General features: G+C 37.8%; 1 protein-coding gene across 1 annotated transcript in view; it reads left to right on the top strand.

The window, feature by feature from the left end:
* Nucleotides 1-25,217, top strand: part of Chc (clathrin heavy chain) — a 220,236-nt gene that overhangs the window by 159,032 nt on the left and 35,987 nt on the right. The window contains exons 14-21 of the mRNA XM_067158911.2: nt 2,858-3,015; nt 5,986-6,132; nt 8,824-9,042; nt 11,027-11,292; nt 12,343-12,492; nt 12,766-12,850; nt 13,878-14,023; nt 23,293-23,669. Of these exons, the coding sequence (XP_067015012.1) occupies nt 2,858-3,015; nt 5,986-6,132; nt 8,824-9,042; nt 11,027-11,292; nt 12,343-12,492; nt 12,766-12,850; nt 13,878-14,023; nt 23,293-23,669 (1,548 nt within the window). The remainder of the gene's footprint in view (nt 1-2,857; nt 3,016-5,985; nt 6,133-8,823; nt 9,043-11,026; nt 11,293-12,342; nt 12,493-12,765; nt 12,851-13,877; nt 14,024-23,292; nt 23,670-25,217) is intronic.

Here is a 25,217-nt window from a genome sequence, read left to right as displayed (position 1 = left end):
TTGTTGGAGGGTTACAGTGACTCTGAGATCAGTAGTGTGTCCCCCTTGTAGGCCATAACCTCCTTTCTGTGCCAGCCATTAGCCGTTAGTGATGTGTTATTTCCTCATTCTCTTTTATTGTTAATAATATATTCTCTTTTAGTGCCAGATATTGTTAGAAAGTGTAGGTCTTGTGAGTTTGTTTTCAATCCATATTCATTCGTTTTTCTGAGTACTGTATTACAGTTTAAAAGGGCTGTTTACCGCGGTCATATTCCATCAGCTGTTCTCGCAGGCGTAGCGCGCTGGCAACAGAGGGAAGGCGATGCTCATTTGTTTTGCGAAACTTCAATTTAGAAGTAAGGCCGTGCGGAGTATAGAAGACTTCATTGTCACCATAAGACCTATCTGTCAGTGTGACATAAAGCAGATTGCGCATTTTAAAACAGTCTAGTGGATCCAGTATGTCTGTTGCAGATAAACTGACCTATCCAGTTGTAGGTTTTTTGTAAGAGATACTTGATGTTGCATTGTCTTCCTCAGTGGCAGATTGGTCAGTACAGTGGTGTTTGGTTCATAGTGCCCCAGCTTGAATTCCATGCTGGACCAGGTCTTTTAGCTGGGTGTTGCTGGTCTTGGTCATATACCTCTCCATTTACATGCGGCACACACTACTAGCCACCACAGGGTTTGTGATAGAAAGGGCATCTGGCTGTAAATATCCACAGCCTGTTTCCAGTCATTCTACTGGATCAGGAATGGAATTAATGAAGCTGAATTGTGCCAGCTGCCGAAAGCCTGTTGTACTCGCTCATCTGGAGCAATGATTGACTGACAGATGGCATGATATTGGAGTGTGTTGCTAGAATGAGACACAGAAAACCAGAGTACCCAGAGAAAAACCTGTCCTGCCTCCACTTTGTCCAGCACAAATCTCTCCTGGAGTGACCATGATTTGAACCATGGAACCTAGCATTGAGAGGCCGGTGTGCTGCCACGGAGACTTGCATTTGGCTATAAAACTGACCTCAATGTACTTTGGTACCGGCGTCCAGATTACTGGAGAGAAAAAGGCCAGGAAAGAAACTTCCTTCGTGCATAGAGATTAACACTTCCACAACCATACCAGTCGCTCAATGTGGTCTTTTTCAAGACCTTAATACTACAAATTTAAAAAAATTTTTAGACTCTTAGACTATGTTATTGACAAAGGTCTTCAAATCTTTTCAACAAAAGGATTGTGCAAATCTTCAGAGTGCAATTTATTTGCAGATCCTCTTTAAGTGGAGGAACACAATATGCAAATTCGATTTTTTAAGAGTTAATTTGGAGGCTTCTAAAAAAAAATCTGAGCATTATTTCATAAATGGTAATGTATGCTATGCATTTGTACTTTTAAGTAGCTGTTGCAGTTACTAAACAATAAAAATTGAATTTTACTAAATTTGAGTTGGCAAATACCTTGTCCTTTTTAGTGGGTGCACCTTTTGTTCTTCAGTTCAAATTCCTAGTTCTGTCCTGGGTCAGGTTGTATCTCAACCACTCTTTTGCTGCTTCTCTGCTCTTCTCTGTATTCTCCACTGTATTCATCCCAGTCTTTTGAGGCTGCCTTTTGTGGTCTCTCCTGTTAGTTTCTTGGTAAATGATTTTTTTGTCCTTTCTTTTCAATCACTTGTCCATACCATTTCAGCTTGCTTATTTCTATCCCACTCTATCCTGGACTTTTGTTACTTTTTTTTTTTTTTTTTTTTTTTTTTTTTTTTTTTTTTTTTTTTTTTTTCAGATCTCTTCATTCCTTATTTCCCTCTTGTCTTATAATACCTCTATGGAAGTAGTTTGTCAATGTACTTGTTGCATATGAGAATATTGGTACATCATGCATGAAATACAGTACTTCTTTGAATTTCCTTAAAACTTCATGGTTCCACGGTATGTCCCTCGCATTTGGGTAAAAGCCATTGGCTTGTATTATTTCCAATATGCTCGGTTATCTTCCAACTTTTGTAATTACACTTCTGCTCATTCCAAGCTCTTGTCACCTCATTCATACATTTTGTTCTTATGCTTCCATTTCATTTTCTCCCAATATCACTCATTGGAAAACGGGTACGACGAAGTCCTCTTTCCGCATCAAACTATTTTGTTCCTTCTATCTTGGTTTTTGCACTAACACATTTTTTTGTATTATCTTTTGTTAATGTGAGTAATATGACCAGGATTTACACACTAATTTTATTTCCTTCACTTGGATGTCAAGACAGTTCAGTTATTCAGAAACATCCAAACAGTAGATCACCAGTCAGGATTCTCTTGGTAGAATGGGAACGAAGAGTAGCTTACAGAGTACCTAAAGAAGTTTGCAATGAGTTCAGTATTTTTCTTCCTCCCTGTCATAAGTGGAGTTATTCCATTCTTTCTCATCAAAGTTACATTGAGTGATAGTCCAGTTCTCTTCAAAAGCAGCATTTTGTTTGGTAATCATTAACGTAGTTCGTAAGACTGGCAGGTGTATTTACTCTTATTTTTTCTTGCCAATATTTATGGTTTTGGGAGTTACCCATTGCAATAAATAGTTGTACCACATACTAAGACTACTCCTAGAGCTGGATGACAAGAATTGAATCCCATTAAATCTGCTGAGAAGGCAGAGAGATGAAAACAGTGTGTTGTACAGGTGGTACAAAGTCTTACAGAAGTAAAATGACAAAGAAAAACTTTCCTGTTATAATTTTCTGTACTAACGGCAGTTTCATTAAATACTAAATTTGTGATAGACTTGTGAATTAAGAGTATTTTCACAAAGTTACTAGTTAAATTCTTCTGATACTTGACAGTGCTATGCAGAACAGGTGTATAAATATGTAATTTCTTCCTACAGACCTGTACGACATCAAGAGAGCTGTAGTTCACACTCACTTGCTCAACCCTGAATGGTTGGTAAACTACTTTGGCACCTTGTCTGTAGAGGATTCATTGGAGTGTTTGAAGGCGATGTTGACTGCAAATATTAGACAAAATCTGCAGATTTGTGTACAGGTAAGTTCTTGGTTAACTAATGCATTTATTTGAATTTGTGAGACATTGTTCTATTATACTTGATATGAACAAAGTGGCAGAATTTTTCCAGCAATGGAAATAACGTCATGCTTTGTTGAGTTTGATGGCATTTAGTGGAAGTCTTTCACTACATTCAGTTTAATCCTTCAAAGCGAGCTTGTTTGGGTACAAGAATGTGCTTGTTTGTAATTCTGGATATTGTTGTACTTCCAAAATCCACACTGGTAAAGAGGAAAACATCCCATTGTAATTGAGTTTCTTGTTGGTGAAAGAGCTGTTACATATGTTCTCAATTCTCCCAACTACTTACAGGAGCTACTGGAAACTTGGTGCTATGCAGTAGCAGCTGCAATAAAAAATAGGTCGTAATATACCGATACGTAGTAAACATATTCTTCAGTTTACATATTCACACCTCCAATGCTTTGCAAATGTTTCAGATTTCATAAAAGCCCAATCTTGGCATTAAAAATATGTCCACACAAATAATACCGAATGGCTGGGGAAGGGCTGATATCTATTTTTCACTGCTTTTTTAACGCTATTATATCCTTTACCCGGTGACGTGAGGTCTCAGACTCCCAATAAACATAAAACATCTGGACTTGTTTAATTAAAAATTTTGCAGGGAGCTGTAATTTGTTACCTTAAGTGTCAACACACTTCGCACTTTGAGTCAGGGTTAGCTCTCTACGTTCGATTTCAATTCTCAAGTGGAAAGTGGACTTCTAGTCAGCAGTTACGCGAGTATTTTTGTCAATGCATGTTGCGTAGTCAGTGTAAATAAAACATCTCAAATTACTAGTCCATTACATTTAAGAACTACAAATTCTCAGTTCGAAGAGTACATTAGGGAACTACTAAATGAAAAATTTAGTGATATGGCTATTTTCCTTTGGCTATTGGCGATCAGTTTTGATGCTTTTGTGTTAGTCTTGCCATGAAAGCCCAGAAAAAATGGAATTCTTAAAGGGTTTGGCATCTGATCAGGTCAAATTACATATCAAAGAAGATAGATAAATGAGGGAGTTCCCGAGACATACGAGGAGGAATAAGCAAGATTTTGCACGTAAGACTCGGCGCAGAGATACGGAAAAAAAACTCGAGAAACGGCAATCTTGCCGTACATATGCAGCCTCCTTGTAGAGAAAACCAGTATAGCGCGTTTCAAGTACGAGTTCCTATCTACTAAAAAAATCTGCAACAGCTGCAGCGAGAACAAATGGATATCGCATCATCAGTGCCGGAATTATAGGTTCCGAAGTGTGCTGCACATTTTCATTTGTGATTATTTTCGTTTAGCCTTATTGTCTTCTGGATCAGTGAAAAGTAATTTGTTTGGTAATTGTGTATTTTTATAATGTTTCTGACAACGATCAAGGTGAAATTTATGACACTGTCTGCGTACTGTGAATAAGAAAGAAGGGGAAATATCAGTTCATTATTAGATTGTACTTATATTCATATTATGAGAGATTACATGTTGAATCAGATTGAGATGAGTATTCACCATTTTTTCATTGTAGAAAACTTCTGCTGGTAAAAGTAACTAGATATTACCAAATAACCCTAAAAACATTAATGTAGAGACATCTATTAGAAGACAATAGATACTAAACATAAGTGTACTGTTTATTACCAGGGCTTGTAAATCTGGATTTAAGTTTCTGGAAACTCGTTAAAGTTAACAGCGCAGTTAACTACAAGCACATTTAGGTAACGCAGGTAACTGGTGTACCGGAAACTGGCCATAAGTGCAAGGTTCCATTACATTTAGAACAGCGTTTTGAAGCTTACCACACAGAAAAATATACTTTTTTTACCAAGTACTTTGATGAGGAAAAACTGTAAAAGTTGATGTATTTTAGTGTTCAAAATAAAAATCCTAATGTAAGAGTGAGTTATGCCAGTATTAGGAGCTAAACATGTTATCAGATCTTTCACACAGGACATCAGAAATATTCAACCTTAGTAGACTCTGCTGTTCTAAAATTATTCACTCTAATTGGTTAACCCTTAACCCAACACTTCACATGCCTCATTCTGTTGGGAAAGAGTTGTTTGTAGCAACTTCTGTTAAAATTGTGTATGAAATAGTCTGGAACATGAAAGGAACAGGTAGCAGGATAAACAAGACTACTGTGCTACAGGTCTATATCTTTTAATTTATATGACCATCCCCCCCCCCCTGAATAAAGACCAAAAATCTGTCCTGCCCTCCTGATGAAACTGAGGAGGAGGAGTAGAAGAAGAAACAAGATTGTAGGGGGGCTGAGAAGAAAAGTAGAGGAAAGTGGTTTGATAAAGAGTGGACCACTATATTTGAAGACTGCAGTGTATGCAGATTTTCCTTGTCCTTTTTTATTTTTTGAAGTTTATTCTCTCTTTTGCTTCTTCCCACACTGACCTGCCATTTCATTGTGTTAATCCTTTTCATATTCCCCTTTAATCACAATATGATTTGACACTTTTGTTCCTCTCCATTATTCATTCAAGTATAGTTAACTATGTTTAGAACTGACTGGAGGGTTTGAGGGCATTAGCCACCTTCAATCTGCAATCTTGCCCTGTTTGCATAGGTGATGTCAACATAAAATGGTCTTGTTATAGAAAGATTTTATCCCCCTCTGTTAAGGTTCTGAATAGTTTTTGGCAGGGTTCATGTACTTCAGTCCATTTTTACTAAAAACAGAAATCTTTAAATTTTAAAGATATAAAAGATGCTAACTTCAATATTGAAAATACATTTTAAAATGTTATATGGAACTCTTAATTATTTGTAGGGTGTGTGGCTCACAGAATTTCAGCCAAATGTGCATATGTGATGTATATTTCCAACATATCACCCATGTATGTGCTAGAGGAATGTTTCAATAATCCATGGTCACCAAAAGAAGGAAAACTTTTTAGGTTATATTCGTTATTTATCGTTACTTTATCTATTTATAGATTGCCACCAAATATCACGAGCAGCTGACAACAAAGGCTCTTATCGACCTATTTGAATCCTTCAAGAGTTACGAAGGACTGTTCTACTTCTTGGGTTCCATTGTTAATTTCAGCCAAGACCAGGAAGTGCATTTCAAGTACATACAGGTATGTACATTGTGCATGCAACTAGACTTCTAAGTACTGTGGGATTGGAATGTATGGTGAAGTGTTTCATGTGAGGTGTGATATTGAGTGTGTGTTTACTGATGCTTCTGGCTTGTGAATGAAAGCTTTTAAGCCATAAATTTTGCTGGCTTTATACCCTAATTTTTCTTAAAATTGAGTAAAGAAATGGATAACAAAATTAAAATTTACATGTAATATAGCGTACCTATTTTGGTCCAAATTTTCCCCCTCTTCCCGTGATTTCCGTTGTATAAAAAGAATCATTCTTAAACATGCGAAAATACTATATAATTTTTATAGTATCCTCTAATCTTCCTGACTCTGAAAAAATAAATTATTTTTTAAAAATGAATCCTCATTGTCAATCTCAATTACAAGTAAATGCTTCACATTGTTTTTAAGGCTTCTTGAAAATTTTTTGTTTTGAAATTAATTCATATAGCTTGCATAGAGTACAGCATAATCATTGATAAATGTGACTACATTGCACTTTGGGTAATATTACGTGCTTCATGGAATTTCCCCGTTTTTTATGAGGTGCGTCTGACTTGCCATTTAAATGCTAAGCCAGAAAGGAAACAAAACATAAAACTGACATGAAAAAAGTGAAAAATTAAATTGCAAACTAAAAAGTCACTTCCGCTAAGGAAGACAAATAGTATTGGGCTACTGTTTTTCATCGTGTGTTGGTAGCTTGCAGTGACCAATGATTAGGAAACTAACAGCATTGATTGTCTGTGATTTAGGAATTAACCAGAGATGAGGTCTCATTGCTTGCTTATTGCTGCTAACTTACTGCTATCTGAAATGTGCATGAATAAGGGAGTTGCTTGAAAGACTTGCTTTGAAAATATCTCCATTTGTTTAATACCCTTAAATAACAAAGGTGAAGTTTCTTGCTGGTTGTGGTGATTTCACTATTGGCAAACTGCAAAGGATATTGATTACTTGCTTTTCAGGGTGCTATCTGTTTGAAATCTTTGACATCTTGTGGTCGTGGGTTAAAGCTGTGTAAATACTCCAGATTTCAAAGATGTACTGAATATGATGGTGTACTTACAGACAAAACATGACGACCTCGATTATCACTACTCCCCAGCAGCAGCCCGGTGTCTATTAGCGGCTTATAGGATTTGCTATGTCTGTTGTAGCCTGAGTTGCCAAATCATCTACGGCACTCGACATGAAAAAAGGGTAAAGAGTGAAGAGTGTGAGGAAGGCGGTTTGGTAAACTCTCTACACCAAATAAGGGAAGGGTCGTTTACTACTCATTAACTCATCAGGGTGCAGGATGTGATAGACTGCTGGTTTCCAGCTCGCTTCCAGGAACTGAGGCCGTCATGTTTTGTCAAAGTATATTATTGAAAGTATTTGGTTATATATTAAGGTAATTGCTTTCTGGGAGGAAAGACTACCTAAATACCTGCTAGGTGAATAGATAATGAAAAACGTGCAACAGTGGGCCATATAAGATGTGCAAAGCCTGATAGCGAATTAAGTCCCCAGTACATAAATCATATCTTAAGAAAAAAAAAGGCCTGTTATACTTTCATCAGTAACAGTGCACCACATTCCTACTTTTTTAGTCGTGAAGAGGTTTTTGTATAGAGTATGGCTTTCTTCAGAACTCCAGTATTGGTAGTTTCATGTATTAAAATGGCTTTGAGAGGAATAAAGTTTGGGTCAGAAAATGCTAAGATACCGGTAATTTCGTTGTACACGTTAATAACCTGTTAAAGAAATCTAATCCTACAACAGAGAGAGTTGGCTGCACAGTTTGGGTTGTGTTGCTATGGGTTAGTTTGGGAATTGGGAAGTTTGAATTCCATATTCTACAGTCCTGAAGATGGTCTTGTCCCCTTCATTTTTACACCTATATTAGCACCGTGGCCACTGCCTTCCCAATTGTAGCTTTTTTTCCCCATCCTTGTTACAAAAAAAGCATTCTGTATGTTAGTGTGGCATTAAACTGCCACTTTGTGGCTGTTCATAAAAAGCCGTTGGGAATTCTTGGTTCTAAGACGGTGAAGAGATTTTGTAGGTAGTGACCAATATCAAGAATTTTCGTGTGCACACTGGGGAAATTTTGCTTCATATTTTGTACACTCCCATTTCACAAAGTTTAATTCTTTTCCTGATGTTGCAAGTCGATTCTGTATACACCCGCACACAAATTGAAAATTAACATGCATTGTGGAATAGAATATTTAGGGCTACTGTATTACAGTATTAGCCATAGCTGTATTAACATACTGTTTTCACATGTACTTTCAGCAGCCGTTTAGTTAAACTGATCATGCACTTGCAGTTCCCCTGAGGATCGAAATTCTTAACTTGCCTGCTGTGGCCTTGGCTAACATAACCGGAGTGGACCCACTGTGTACACGATTAACTCATATTCTGCTCACCTGGTAGCTTGCTATAGCTCAGCAATCCAAACTTCAAATTTGGTATTTATTGTGATTAAGCACAAAATGTGAAACTAGAAATTTCATTTTTAAATCCTTGGAGTTTGACATTCTTAATTGTTACTAATTACGAGGACAGGAATCGCCTGTTACAAGAACTCCCATATCTCATAGAAATTTCCTTGCTTGAAGTTGTTTGATTTGCTTCCGTGTACTTTTGTTAATTCTTGTTCTTGTTTCTCTTAATTTGGGGCAAAACTAGGCAGCTTGCAAGACCGGTCAAATCAAAGAGGTGGAGCGTATCTGCCGAGAATCTAACTGCTACAACCCAGAACGCGTAAAGAACTTCCTGAAGGAGGCAAAGCTGACGGATCAACTGCCTCTCATAATCGTATGCGACCGCTTTGACTTTGTCCACGACTTGGTGCTCTACCTGTATCGCAACAACCTACAGAAATACATAGAGATCTATGTACAAAAGGTGAGTTGAGTACTTACATGACATTCACAGAAATGGATAAATTAAATTACAAGGGAGGGTTTCCTTTGCTTCACAAATGCATTCTTCCTGTTAGTTCTGACTATTACAGTCAAAAATTTGAAGTGATTTTCCTGTGAAGTAGTTTATGAAACTATTTGTACTTTCCTGATTAAAATGTCATACAACTTATGACAAGAATTGATTTAGAAAAATTTCATTTTAATTTCTTAAAATATATTTCTCTTCTAGTTAAAACTTTAAATTTTGACATGCCATGCTTGTGGATGAAATATTTTTGAAATGGTTGCACTTAAAAGGCTTTGGTTTGTAGCTGTTGGTGGAAAATTCTGTAGTCTTAAAGTTGACAACATTGTCAAAGGCAAACAGCTACCAGTCGGTAGTTTGTTGTTTTGAAGGGATTATTTTTGTCGGTGAACAGTCAACAACAGTTATAACAACTTTATTTTCTGAAAATTCTCATTTTTCCAAACATTATCTCTGGAAACATGAAACCATGCTTCTGAAACTTTTTTAAACAGTCTAATACTACTTCATTGTTTAAACTGAACGTGTTAAACTTGTCAAAATATTGATCACCGGGAAAGTATAAGGCTTATCTCCCCCTGCCACCTGAAAATTTAGCCTCAAATTAATAAAATTCTAGATTTCGATCCATATCATTTTACCGAAAATAAGGCATTGCGAATTTGATCCACTGATTGTTTTAAACTCACAATCATTGTTTATTATCATTTGTTTTAAATTCTAGTCAGTGGATAAATTTTAAAATTTTAATTGTCGTCCATCTCGTATACCTTTAGGGGCAGATGACCTTTTGTTAGGCCCCTTTAAACAAGTATCATCAATTTCAATCCAATGTACACATTTCATATTTTAAAATTTGGTAAATATATATCTCTAAAATGACTGTTAAATTCTCGGAACACTATCCCCCGTGGATTAGGAGAAAAGAAACTTTGAATATGGCTTGTCTGTCTGCTAGGTCATCAGCCCAAAGGCTGGTTGGATCCCCAAATAGCACCCCCAAAGGCTATGCAGTTACAGGGAAACTACAAAAACCAATGGCAGAGCCCAAATGAGGTGTACTAGGCAAGATGAGGAGTGAGGTAGTTTGCCATTGCTTTCCTCACTGGACCAGAAGGTGCTACTGCAGCAAGACTGATCCTATGAGAAACACCTTTCGTAACACTCACACTAGTTGTGCTCCAAATGTCATTATTCAGCCCCACCCATACCCCAGTGACTTCCATATTGTCACAGCCATGGATGAGACTGGGACTTTGGTGGAAGCTACATTTTGCTCTGGCTGTAACATTATCGAAATAAGTCCATATGTGCTGAAAATTGTATTCTCCAACATTAGCACTCAGATTTGTCTTGGGTATCGCAATGACTGCACCTCAATCTATACATTTTGCTGCAGTTTCTCCCTCACTACTTATATACCTAGCCAATAGATTAACCTTAGTTCTTCAAACTTGTGAACATCTAACATACCCTAAGTTAAATTGCATCACTTAAAATATTCTTCAATTTTTATCTCCTGACTCCTTCACTGAAGAATACTTGGATCAAAAGAAGAATCTGCCTTAACACTTACCTTTGCACTCCTGTTCACTTTTATTATCTCTTACTCCAACACCACCTGGCTATATGGCTACATGGAGAGCTATCCTTCTCCCCTGTAATGACAAAAACTTAACAAAAATTCATACCAAATCAGAATTTTCCTCCTTGTTACGAGGCTGCTCTGTTTCCTATTCTCTTGTGATAAAGCTTATTCTAATTTCTCTACGATATTGTTGTCAAGAAAACGTCATTAACAGTGCTAGCTCAAATCAGATTTGTGACTAACTCCTGTGCTTTTCATAATATGAAAAGTTTGAAACCTATTTCTTAGGTCTTAAAGACTCTTTGAGCTTACCATTGAAGCCAACAATAAATTCTAATTGTTTTACTTTAGGTTAATCCGTCCCGTCTACCAGTGGTTATTGGTGGCTTACTGGATGTGGATTGCTCAGAAGACATCATCAAGAACCTCATCCTGGTGGTTAGAGGTCAGTTTTCTACCGACGAGTTGGTTGAAGAGGTGGAGAAGAGAAACCGTCTGAAGTTACTCCTGCCCTGGCTTGAATCACGTGTTCATGAAGGTTGTGTGGAACCAGCTACACACAATGCCCTGGCCAAGATCTACATCGATAGCAATAACAACCCGGAACGATTCCTCAAGTATGTACAAATTCACTTTTCTGGAAGACAGAAATAAAACTTAAGCTATCCCAGGGAACAAAAGTATAGAAAAATGCAAACATAAAGGATATGGACAAACTGCTCATTTTTGTGCGTACCTTCTGTGTAGAGAATGGGTTGTCAGCGTATAGACTCCACTTAATCTTTTCATCCTCATCCCATGAAGAATGTATCTGATTCCTAGCTTAATGTGGGGGGTGAGCATCAATGGTTGTGACATAACTGGAAAGGCAGTCCTGCAGTATATTCAATCTTGTTAGAAGTGTAGAATGAGATAGCTGGATAAACACATGAAAGGGAGATGCAAAATGTTATAAACAGTGAGTGAACACAAGACAAAACACTCTTAATCTTGCACTCCCTTGTCAAGATGGATGATCTCTCAAGAGTAACTTCCTGTAGAAAGTCTGCAAGAACTTAGGAAACTGGCAAGTTTTTTGGGGGGGGGGCAGGAGGGTAGTAACACAAGAAACTGTGACTTATGAGAGCCCGTCTATGAACACAGCAGTGTACATGCATAATTTGTCCTTTTTTACGCTTAAATTCGTCAAGTCTTTATCTTGTTGCTCCTTCTACTAACCCTAATCTGCTGGTGTCTGTCCTTTTGTGAATATTTTAATGCCCTTACCCACATTTCTGCCTTTGATAGTTATCTTTGTTTCTTACTAGCACATTTTTAGCTGAAAATTTTTTAATATGAAAAGTTTAACTACCCAAATCATTTTGTTCCATATTCTTGATCTCTTCCAAATAAAATTCTAAGTGAGAGCTGTTTCATTTTTTTTTCTGTATACAGTACCAAAATTCCATAATGTTTTCACAAATATTTAATGTATAACTAAATAAAACAATCTTGCTATTTCAATAAAAAGTTAACCATGAGTTTGTATCAATACACAGTATAGATTTTGTACTTGCAGCAAATTGTTGATTATTTTTGACATACCCAACAGTTATTGACAAAACATAGATATCTTTTAGATATAGTGATTTATATACAATGTTTATTTTTTCTTCCTAATATTTCAGAGAAAACCAGTTCTACGACAGTCGTGTTGTCGGCAAGTACTGCGAGAAGAGAGATCCCCACCTTGCATGTGTAGCGTACGAGAGAGGTCAGTGTGACCGCGAACTCATTAATGTGTGCAATGAGAACTCCCTCTTCAAGTCAGAAGCCAGGTCAGTTGCGCTTTTCCTTTTTGGGGGGAAAATAATTTCTAATCCCTTTCTCATGAACCAAAAAAAAAATTATTTCTGAAATCTTTAAATTTCTTTTCACATTACATTACTTTCATTTACATTTCTTCAAAGACTCATAACCATCTGATTTACCTGAGAAGTCCCTTTATTTTTTAAGGGTGTGGGAAAGAAAAAACCTTGCTTTAATCTAAGGTTATGAAATATTCACTGAGATTCAGATATGAATCATAATTGGTAATTCGTCTGTTTAAGGTACTTGGTTCGAAGAAGAGATCCAGAACTGTGGGCTGAAGTATTAAATGAATCAAACCCTTACAAGAGACCCCTCATCGATCAGGTAGGCATCTTGATTGGTTAACACTCGTGAGATTTGCCAGAATTGTGCTGATGTTAATGAAGTGCTTTAATCTCGTAACTTATCATTCTAAAACAATTAATCCATAAAGTCCAGTTTTTTATTGCAGAAAATGATTATTAATCTTGTCTTTTAATGCCGGGAATGTCAAAGGACATGTTTAGCTTGCCTGGTGCAGGAAAACTATTAGACGTCCATGGTCGACCAGCATGTCCGGATGTGATGTAGGGAGAGGGTGAAACCTGGTGTTTGAGACATCGCCTTCTCCTGTTGAATAACACAAATTGCCATAAACAGTGTTACATGCCCTCGCTCCACGCGAATACTGCGGAGGGCTTTGGAATTGAATTCCGGCGTTTGGCATGCAATCTAGTAACTCAAAATGGTATACCAATACCCCTCCTACGTGCTGGCAAACATTATATTGATTTCTCCCCTCCACCAGCAGGACTCGAACTGGTTAACCTTGGTGTCAGACCCTGTAGACTTGCCTTAGTCATCGTGGCTGCGAAGTGGGCTAAACATATACTATAAACGCCGTTCATGGAGTTTTTTAATTTTAGAAATTGAGGGGAAAAGTTGCACGATTGAAAAGAACCTACAATAGCCTGAATATATTCATTGTTGCTGTTAAAAATCAGTGTAGATTATTTCCAATGCTTTGAGCAATGGATATTTTACGATCAATTACAAACATTTTTCAGCGACTGTGCTAAAGTACGACGAAACATTTTCATCAAATTTTTTTCGTTATAATTCTGCATAAATCACTCAACTATGTTAAAGTATAATGCACCTGGAAGCAAGAAACAATACACAGAGATGAGTTTTTTTTACGTGCATCTTTATTCTCTTCTCATTTTATTCCCCTTTTCGTTGTAACAGGAATTCGAGAATTCAGAGTTCAAGTTATGAAGAAACTAGGAAAAAAGACCCGGACATATTTCGGGTTTCAAGTTGGTTAATTTGACTACAATGAGTTCTCAAATACCTGTTTTGTCTTTTGCAGGTTGTACAGACAGCTTTGTCAGAAACACAAGATCCCGAAGACATCTCGGTCACAGTTAAGGCCTTCATGACTGCTGACCTCCCTAATGAATTGATCGAACTTTTGGAGAAGATTGTTCTGGATAATTCAGTGTTCAGCGACCACAGGTAAATAGTAGTGGTTTTTATTGGCCTTCCTTTTTTACGTGAAGTTCAATTCAGTTTTCAGCGACCACAGATAAATAGTAGTGGTTGTGATGGCCTTCCTTTTTTACATGTAGTTCAGGTTTACACTTGCTCACTCCGTAGGCTTCTGAGGGACGTCAAGTTCCTGTGCTGATCTCGCAAACCTCTTCAATCCTCTTCGATCTTGAACCTGTTCTTCCCAGTTATCAATTTGGAAGGTCCGCTATACCCTTCCAGGTGCTTCGGGGTCTTCCTGAAGGTGTTTCGCCATTAAGATTCCTTGTATAGATCTACTGGTACTCTATCCTGCATCCTCAGTACATGTCCAGCCCAGCGCAGTCTGTTGGATTCTATCACACCCCTTACAGTGTGTTGTTGAGAGGGTGTAAATCTCATTAGATCTTTTCTCGCCAAGCTTGATAGCTGCAGTAGCTTAAGTGCGGCCAGTATCCAGTGATCGGGACATGGTTTGAATCCCACTGTCGGCAGCCCTGAAGATGGTTTTCCGTGGTTTCCCATTTTCACACCAGGCAAATGCTGGGGCTGTACCATAATTAAGGCCATGGCCGCTTCCTTCCCATCCCATCGTCATCACAAGACGTGTCTGTGCGACGTAAAGAAAGAAAAAAAAAAAAAACTTGTCTGCCAGCTTTGAGAGAGTGGATCGAACCATGGGCCAAATATTTTTCTATAAACTTTATTCTCAAGGACTTGCAACTGCTGCTGCTCTTTCTTGGTTATACTCCATGTCATGGAACCATACAGAAGTACTGGTTGTATGATTGTATTGTAATCATTTTTGTATTCCTTGTTAAAAACCCGGGAGCGTAATATAGGGCTCATTTAATAAGATGCATTATTCGCATTCTTAATTCTAGCTTCGTTTTCCTGTTGCCTTTGGTTTTGCTCATCTATTAATACATCAAGGAATTTAAACTCCTCTACTCTTAAATATATATTTTCCAATCTGCAAAGGCAATCTGTCAACCTCATGATTCAGTAACCATGTAATGTCTTATCATTTACCTGTAACCGAATTTTTGCTGCCATTTCCTCTAGTTCCACAAATAACTGCCTAATTTCTAATTCATTGCGGCCAATAAGAACATATCATCCGCATATGCAAGGGCTTTATGTTGTCTCCCCAATATGATACCAGGAGATATAAGTTAATTTCTTGATAATCTTTTCCAGTGCAATGTTCTATAGAACAGATACTGCATCCCCTTGTCTCAGACCAGTTTTATTCTGGAAGGAGCTTGATTTTTTTTTTTTTCCTGCCCTTGAGCTAAACAGATGTTAATTTTATGGGAAAACCAAACTCCATCATGATGTTCCTCAGCCCTTCTCTATGGATTGAATCATATACCTTGAAGAAATCTATAAAGAGATAATGAAGACTCCTTGTGTTCCCACATCTTATTAATATTCTTAATTGCAAATATGTTGTCTGTAGTGGATCTGTTACTACGAAAACCGCTCTGCTGATAGTCCCCATTCAGCAGATGGTTTTCAGCGCTGTAAAAAGAATAGACTAAATTTTGTAGGCAGTGTTTACAAGAAATATACCATGATAATTTTGAACTTCTTCCTTATCCCCTCCTTCATGAATTGGGACAAGTGATTTCTATCATTCTTTTGGAATACCTTCATGTCATCCTTAGAATGATCTTATATATGTACAGTAAAACCTTGTTAATTCAAAGTTGTTGGGATGCAAAAATCAGACTTTGAATTGTGTGATATTTAATTAACCGCTGCCAACTCGAAATTCAGAAATGCCAACCCCTGCTCCATCACAAAATATTATAAGATCCTTTATAGCATGCAATCACCTTGATTCACAGTTATACCTTTCAAGTGCTGTGGAAGAAACAAATTCCTAAATGTATCCAACAAGGTGCATTTGTTAAAATAATGCTCTTGGATGATGCCATACACTGTCAAATGTAACCTCACACCCAGGAAAAATAAACCACGATTCAAGGACAAAGTGTGCGGTAATCTATTGTATATGCACGACGCAGTTTAAGCAAATAAGCAGTAATAATAATAATAATAATAATAATAATAACCTACTTAAGTGCAGTATAAAGCACTTGCACACGTGAGCCAATAAGGCTGTCTAAATTGGAAACAAGACACCAACAAAACAAACTTTAAAAACCCAGACATAAATTTAACACAAAAATAAATAATAATAACTTTGTACAGTATCTGAATAGTTCATAAATGTTTAATGGTCCAGTAGGGCCTTTTTTTTTTCCCCACAATAGGCTTATTGACTTTTAAAGAAAGAATGTACGAGAGTTTGCTTCATCTTTTTTAAAAACACTAGCTACGAACTGCTCCGTATGGGCCATAGCGTTCATTGTAGCGTCGCCAGCATCGCTTATCACGGAATCCAACACGGCTAGAGCGGCAAGTACATCATTCTTTGACGGAATACAGTTTTTATGCGAATAATCCCTGCCGCCCAATAATCCCCGCACCCTAATTTTCGGAAGTCTCATTAAAAAAAATGAAATGAACTAAACTTCCTTCCATCGAAAGAGTAACGTAGGTATAAACACACATTTAATATCACTTTGCGAGGTCCACGTGGTCTTTACGCAATTATGAACATGTAAATTTGCGAATATAGCACCTTTGCCTGAGATGATAAAAATACATTACCACTGCTATGAAATATATCTGCCATGAAAATTAGCAAGTAAGTTCACTTTTGTGACAGATATTTCATTAATCTGAACTTGCACTAGGCTCTATTTCCTGTAGATTGGAAGATTCGTTGTTCCTTGCATCACTAGAAACCTCTCCTAAATTCGTCACACTCCACGTCTAAAACACGTCTCGTACGCGGTGTTTTTTTTTTTTTTAACTCATAGCAACACAACTGGTGGTGGATCATTCTTTTTGTGCAATGTAAACACTTGAAACAGACACACTGGCGCATCCATATGTTAGTTTTGCGATACAGTAAAACCTCGTTAATTCAAAGTCTTTGGAACGCAGAAATCTGACTTCAAATTACGTGATTTTGAATTAACTGCCAACTTGTAATTAAAAAATGCCAACCCTCGCTGAGTCACAGAATATTCTAATACTCATTCCTGTAAGAAATTAACCTTGATTCACGGTTTAAAACTTTCAAATGCCATGGAAAATCTATTTCCAAAATGTATCCAAAAAGCTTTTACAGTATTCAAATAATGAACTGGCAAACATAACCTCATGCAACGAAAAAAAAAATTATTCAAAGGCGAGGAGAAATCTATGCTGGCTCCACCATACAAGTGCTTTATTCATTGGATTGCATTTTAGATGCCTTGTACTTGCACGGAAAGTATCCCATGCCCTCAAAACGTCATGGTTTATCAAACTTTCCTATTTCGAGCGGAGGAAGTAGGAAGTCCTTCGCTTCTTCTTTGTATTTGATGGACTTGTGCGTTACATCCATCCACCAGTCTTATATATAATAAAAGGGGAGTTTCGTGAATAAAATGGAGGTTGGAATAACTTTAGAAGTGGATTAAGCCTATAGGATCTCTCTCGCTCGCTCTCTCGCGCGCTCTCGCTCTCTCTCTCTTTTTTTTCCGTTGGAATTGCACTACAGTACAGTGACTCTCCTCGTACAATTTCCCGCCGTAGTAGTAGTAGTAGTAGTAGTAGTAGTAGTAGTAGTAGTAGTAGTAGTAGTACTAAAGTTCTCTCGTAATGCCAACCCCTTGCCACGTAACAAAGTATTCTACGACCCATTAATGCATGCAATGACCTTGATTCACAGTTTAAACATTTTGATTGCCATGAAAAAGAAAACTATTTCCAAAATGTATCCAAGGTGCATTTACATTATTCAAATAATGCACTTGCATAAATCAGTGGCAAATATGGCTGTACGCTATGGGAGAAAGAAAAAAGACTATTCAAGGACGAGGACAAATTATGCTGGTTCCCCTTCTTGCAAGTGTTTATAAGTGTTTTTGTTTACTATACAGTTTGCAGTTTTGGATGCCTTGTACTTGCACGGAAAGTGTTATATGCCCTTAAAACATCGTGACATGGAGCTTTCCTATGACGAGGGGAGGAAGTCTTTCACTTCCGTCTGCATTGCAACATTGTACAAGTCTGTTTGGGTTCGGCATTTTAAAAAAATGCAGTTTCACCGACATAGACAATAGTATTCGGTGTGTACGAATTGATTATAATTAGGAGCCACGCTTTTTCGCCAAGTGTCGACATCGCCAGATTTTGTGGATTCTGCTTCTCCGCACACTGCCTGCTAAGTGATATTTTGGTGGTCCTTAAAACGCTGAATACAAAAGAATTACAATTTCACTTGGAGTTAAACTATGAAACACACTATAGACGCACCAAAGTGAGTGAAAGTGCAGAAAGATACAGCTGCACGTTCCAGAAGACGCGTTCTATCGTGACGTGGATACATTTTGAATTTAAATTACTCTGTAAAATGCTATTTTTTAATGTAAAAGCAGTTTAGAATTAAGTCTGAATCATTTTCTGTTCAAATATGACATGGGGACGGTTTCCTTCCGTCTGCGTATACACAAAGCATTACTGTACACTCAACATCGAAAACTAGATGAGCCAGGAGCACGTTGCCAACCTTGACGCAAATAAAAACCTGCACCCCAATTTCATGCCTCAAACTTTTTAGAAAAATATGCAGGGATTATTCGCGTAAATACGGTAGTTGCTGCCTGCGCCGTGTCTTTGTTGTGTTCAACATCAGCTGTAGCTGAATCTCCCTCTGACGTCACGTGATCACAGCTGAATATCGTGGCGGGATCCCGCTCTTCTGAAGTAGTCTCTGCATGGTCTATAGCGATGTATTCGGAGAAAGTCATACAGACGCCTGACTTTTGCCGTAACTCCTCATTCCTTTTCATTATAGTCTTCTCCTTCTCCGCACACTGCATGCTGTGTGATATTGTGCTCTTCCTTAAAATGTTCAATCCACCCGTTTGAACACTGAAATTCAAGACCCATCTTTAGCGCCAGTTCATTCGCCTTCCCCTTTATCTCTCCATCAACAGGGATATTGTTTGCCCGAACATGCTGAAACCACTCAATCAATTGTACTTCCAAATCAGTGTGTTTAGCTCCTTGAATGCGCATTCGCTTTGCTGTATTTACACCCTCCATTTCCTGAGCTTCTATCCTCCAAAGTATTTTAAAAATTTTGAAAGCATGGACACAGGAATTCCAAAGTCTTGAGCTATTTCAGTTTTTGTTTCTTGTCCTCTGTTGACCTCCCTTGTAATTTTCACTTTCTCGCTGAGTGTCTTTGAAGAATAGACGCTTAGCCATCTCGCAACACAAAAGGTACACACGTGCCCTAAACCAAGAATACCGCAACAATAACCTAAAACACAGTATTAATAAAATATTACAACTTCGAAGTTTATAACTGCTCACTAAAACTTTAAGTAAAAACAAGTACAAGAATACATAACAATTAGGATTTCACCAGAACTTGGCAACTCTGAAGCACGCATGCTGTAGACACACCAAAGTCAAAGTGAAAGTGCGGAAAGATACACGTTCCGGAAGACTCATTCTATCGTAACTGCAACCTTACCAAGAAGTACACCAAACAATAAATGAAAAAGCACAAAAATAAAGATAAAGACAAACACAATACTTACCGTAAGGGCAGTACCACAAAATACCAAGTGTGGAGGGCAAAAACATGAAGAAAGGCCAGGATCATACATTAACGTTGACTACCAAATAAGAGACCAGACTAAATTTAAAATGAAGAAATTTTACTTAATAAATACATATGAAAATTTAAGATAGCCTTAAAACAGTTAAATTTTACATATACAGTGAAACCTCGATTCTCCGTTTTTCGAGGGACTATGAAAATAAAACGTACAACACGGGAAAACGGAAAATCCGGGAATGAATGAAAACCATCAACAATTTGGCTAAACATCACAAAAATTAAATATGTATAATTATAATCTTACAAAAACTCCTAAACCAAAGCAAACTACAGCCCCTGTGGGACTTTGCCTGCCAAGCGACCGCTGCTCAGCCCGAAGGCCTGCAGAATACGAGGTGCGCATGGTCAGTGCGACGAATCCTCTCGGCAAATATTCCTGGCTCTGTAGATGGGGGTCGCCATCTCACCATTAGATAGCTCTACAATTAAAGGTATTCACGTAGGCTAAGTGGACCTGGAACCAGACTTATATCCAGGTAAAATTGCCTGACCTGGTCGCAATCGAACCCGGGCCCTCTGGATGAGAGGCGGGCATGTTAGACCGCGAAACCGCATTAATTACCGGTACGCGAGTTCAAAATCTCGGTACTTTATATTCAATTTTACAGGGGAATCTTCGTCAGTTTCCCGTGAAAACTTCTTTCAGTTCAGCAACTTTGATTAGGCTAGCCAAACTTCGAAAAATCTAATAACGCCAAGCCAAACGACAATCGACCACAAGCAGTTTTTAATTCTCTCATCTAATAAAATAAAGCACATTAGATACAAAAGCACCCAAAATGATGGCGAAATCCGTTCATTTCTTAATCTTTAATTGTAATTTGGTCTCCGGTATACTGTTCGTAGTCAGTTTCTGGAAATCTCGTACCGCGCAAATTAGGCCTACATCGACTTTTAAAGGTTATGTTGAACTCGAAAACATGGTTTTGAACGTAAGTATTGATTCTTAAAAGTTCTCGAATGCATTATATTCAATTCTGCGCGTCACAAATCCAATCAAATTGGAAAGATAAAAGAAATGTAAAAACTTCAGAAATTACGGTTATTCGTGACCTTGAGGTCATCTGGAAAGCGCGCTCGCTGCACATGTCAGTAAGAGTTTGAAATGATACCAACCATTTAAAATGTAACGTGCGCCAAATAAAACGACTGCAGTTTTTGGTATTTTAACACGAAAACGTAACATTCCCAGTCTTACATCAGGACCTAAACAGTAATAGGCAATCCCAAGACCTCCCATGGCTTTCTTTTTTTTTTTATGTAGGGTGCAACATCTGTTTTGGTCTCGCTAACATATCATACAGTTTCGATTCCTGCCTGAAAGAGTGCCAAAAACCTCTTCGGCAGTATGATCGAAAAAATGTAAAAATATAAACATCTAACCCTGGACATAATATGGACGTTTTATAAGTGCGAACATATGATGAAACTCGTTCAGTCTTCAAGCAGAGCTGTCGAAATGCGCCGTGTCTCCTTGCAATTGTTGTGGGCACCCTCTGCTTTGATTTTCCGAAATTCTCTAAACAATACCACCTGAATGCGATGCTAAGATGGTCTCTTATGCAAGTTCACCGCCGATCGCTTTTCTAGTACCGGTACAGTACTTGCTTTAATTATCGCAGTGACGGGGCGTTAACGCCAAGATCCATAAATATGCCATAGCCGTCCTTTTGTGAGATACAGTTTATTAAAAAACGATTGATCGAGGATTTAGCATTGATGGGACTGGAATTTCGGACGGTTGATCCGGGAAAGCTTTTCTTCGAGGAACGGATAATGCGGGACTTTTACAACGTGATTTAATTACGATGCTCGCGGGACCACGTAATTTGAACGCATATCTTCATAAAAGGAAAAATAAAGATTTGAACGCATATTCCGGGAAAACGTATTTTCCGGGAACGGATAATCGAGGTTCCACTGTATTCCTTTTTTTCTTTTTAAAACCATAACGCAATTTCCGTTTTTAACAAAATGGACAATTTCGAATTTAAAGTCTGAATTTCAATACTGGGACAGACGTTCTCTGAATTACGGATTATCCGTATTTCGAAGTAAACCATTTAAATAACATGCAAAACCGTACCTCGTGTTCCCGGGAACAAAAGATTCTTCATTATTAGCTGGCATTTTGAAGAAAAATTTCGAATTGTAGAGGTTCTACTGTATTTCTGTAATCTTTCTCCACCATATTTAAGAAGCTCAGCAGGAATGTTCTTACTACCTGAAGCTCTTTTTTTTTTTTTTTTTAACATATAATACTTTGTAATACCTCTTGATATGATGGCTCTGGTATTTTTTCTTCTGATGGGGAACTAGATGGTTTACCAATACAGGTTTCTGGATCAGCACAATTCAGCAAGGAATCGAAGTATTGCTTACAGTAATTTAATAATTTGTCCTATCAGCAACTAAATTTCCAGACTTACCTCTCATACAACTCGATCTTCGTTGAAATCCTTTTTTAATTGTTTTGACAGTTCCATACATCTTGCGGATGTTCCTGTTTCTGTAGTCATCTTGGATTAATTCTATTTGTAGTCTCGGGTAGATTCTTTCTATGAAATAATTCACTACATTCTTCCTGTTTTTCTCTGTATAGCTCAACATCTACATTCTTATTACACTGCAAATTGTTCAAGATAACCACTTAAATCTTTTCCCCATGTAAATTATGCTTTATTGCGATTTTATTTTTTTAAGAATATATCCCATTGCTAGTCCAAGAACCCCAACTGCTGCTTGCCTTTTGTTCACGTTAAAACTAAATGCTCACAAACCTTGCCAAATCTTGTCAAATGTTCTGCAGTGTTGAACAATATTTGATGCAGTTTGACAATTTTTCTTGTGAAGTATTGAATTCAAAGAAATTTTTTTGTTGCTTGTTGTTTAAAGGGGCCTAACATAAAGGTCATCAGCCCCTAAGAAAAATTTGATCTACAACAGGCATTAGGACTGCTCTCAACAAAGCTGAATGGTGGATGCTGTCTTCACGACTGTTCCATACTTAAATGCAAAAAGCAAAACGCCAATAACTGTCTGATGCTTAACAGAGCAAGCAAAGATTAGAAATTCACTTAATCGGGGTGGGCACGTATTAACAAATAGAAGTGAACAATTCAACTGTGCTGTCCAAACACTGACTCTGTGTGGTCTAGGGTTAATCAAACATCAGTGTGTAGTCTTCCTTGAAGGGTGTCATCGGAGGTTAGTTTGCAGCATTTTCCAATACCAGTCTTTTTACCTATCTCCTTAGTTTCGTATCAGATTGGGGGCTGGGCTCCTCTGCTAGTAGTCTGTAATCAAACCTAGGCATGACCCTACAATACCTTCCCTGTACAGAACTGTTGCAAAATATTGGCTAGTAAGACTCCCATGCCTGATTGTTAAATTTAAGTGTTCTTTATTTCATGTGTACTTTAGAGCATGGAGTCTCAACTATTAGTTTGTACTAGTTTTATCTAAAAGAAGGAGAAACTGACAATTTTTTCTCTTGCAGGAATCTTCAGAACTTGTTGATCCTGACTGCAATAAAAGCCGATCGCAGCAGAGTAATGGAGTACATCAATCGTCTGGATAACTACGATGCACCGGATATTGCCAACATTGCGATAAACAACCAGTTGTACGAAGAAGCTTTCGCTATCTTCAAGAAGTTTGATGTGAATACGTCTGCTATTCAGGTGCTGATAGACAATGTAGGCAATCTCGATCGTGCTTACGAATTTGCGGAACGGTGCAATGAACCAGCTGTGTGGAGCCAGCTAGCAAAGGCTCAGTTGCAGCAAGGACTTGTAAAGGAAGCGATAGACTCCTTCATCAAGGCTGATGACCCATCTGCGTACATGGATGTGGTAGAAACTGCTAGCAAAACAGGTGCGGATTACTTAGGAATGTATATAGTGCAGTCTTCTTCCGTGGCTGTGTGTGAAGTGCTTGCTTTAGCTTTAAAAGTGCAGTTCAGTCAGCCATTTGCACAGTGGGCTGGCTATCCTGAGGTTACACACCAAAGAATTTCATACAGATATGATACTGTATAGGCTTTTGGGCTTATGCCATGTCAAGAAAATAAGGTGAAAGGCTCTGCAAAACGTAAAGAATTTCACCTTATTTTCTTGACACGGCATAAGCCCAAAAGCCTATACAGCATCATGTCTAAAAGTACAGGCTGTGAAAGTATCAATTTCATACAGGTTAAATCACTGCTTTTTTTTTTCTGTGAAATTTTCAATTTCTCTCTAAAGCTTTTGTATGCTAATTTTGTCAGTAAAATGAAAAGGGCAGAAGTCAGTCGTACAGAAAAGGTCTTCTCCCTAGCACTTTTTTAAAGGGTACACCGCCCTGCTGTTCTTATTATCTGCGGAACTTTTAGAGACACTTAGTTTTGCGGGGCTAAAGGGCAAGGAGGGAACTCCACTCTTCCAGTAGAAATGCCAACTGAATGGAATTGAAATCTGAATTGAATTCATAGTATTATCAATATGAATTTTCCAAACCTTTACTATCAAAAGCCCATAATTGTGACACACACACACACACTTGTATATATCATGGCTTGTCGTGACATTTGTCTTCATTATACATAATAGTATCAACCATAATGAAATAGTGGCTTAGGACTTTTTACTAGAGGCGCGTGGAGAGGCAGGAAATGTTAAAATTCTCTTAATTGTAGAAACAGATTTTCACGTATATGTGGCAGATCGTTCTTTCTACTTCGTGAGGGGGAGAAGAGCAACTGTTTTTTCTTTTTCTTTCTGTATTACAGCAGTCTTCATCTATTTTTCTGCCCTCACTGTGTATAGAGTTCTGAGGTATTCATGTGATGAACTTCAATTTTCCTCAGCCATTGCAGTAGGTTTCAAATGTTCCTTTTTTCACCTATATTTCTTTGCTTTGTAGCAAAAATGATAGTATTCAAAGTTTGCAGTTACACTGCCAGATGTCTCATGGTAATGCATAATAGATACTCTTTTGGTGTCATAGGTTGCCAATCTGTATCTTGAAGGTGTACCAGTTCAGCACTAGGGAGCTGAAGTGACACTAAAAGTTTCGTGGATAGTACATAATCTACATACTTGCTAATTACTTAATATTAAAACTGGTACAGATTGAGTCATTGGGCGTTACCAATTAAAATGTAGATACTGTAAAACTGTATTTAAATGATAAATTTTCATTATTGTGAGCATAATTGCCTCAATTACATCAGAAGTTTAAATTTTTAACTTAACTCGTGTAGTGCCTTGCGCAAGCCGTGCTTGGATTAGCATGGAATCGCATACGAGCACTACGTTCCGCATGTCATAAATCCTTGTGGCACTCCACAGCAACTGAATGGTTAGCCTCTGTGTTGCGACTATGAACGAGCAGAACAACACTGGAAGTTCATAATACTGTTGTCTTGTTTGAGATAAACCCTGC

This window comes from Anabrus simplex, chromosome X (genome assembly GCF_040414725.1).
Source record: "Anabrus simplex isolate iqAnaSimp1 chromosome X, ASM4041472v1, whole genome shotgun sequence".
Lineage (NCBI taxonomy): Eukaryota > Metazoa > Arthropoda > Insecta > Orthoptera > Tettigoniidae > Anabrus > Anabrus simplex.
This window is presented reverse-complemented; position numbering and strand designations above follow the sequence as displayed.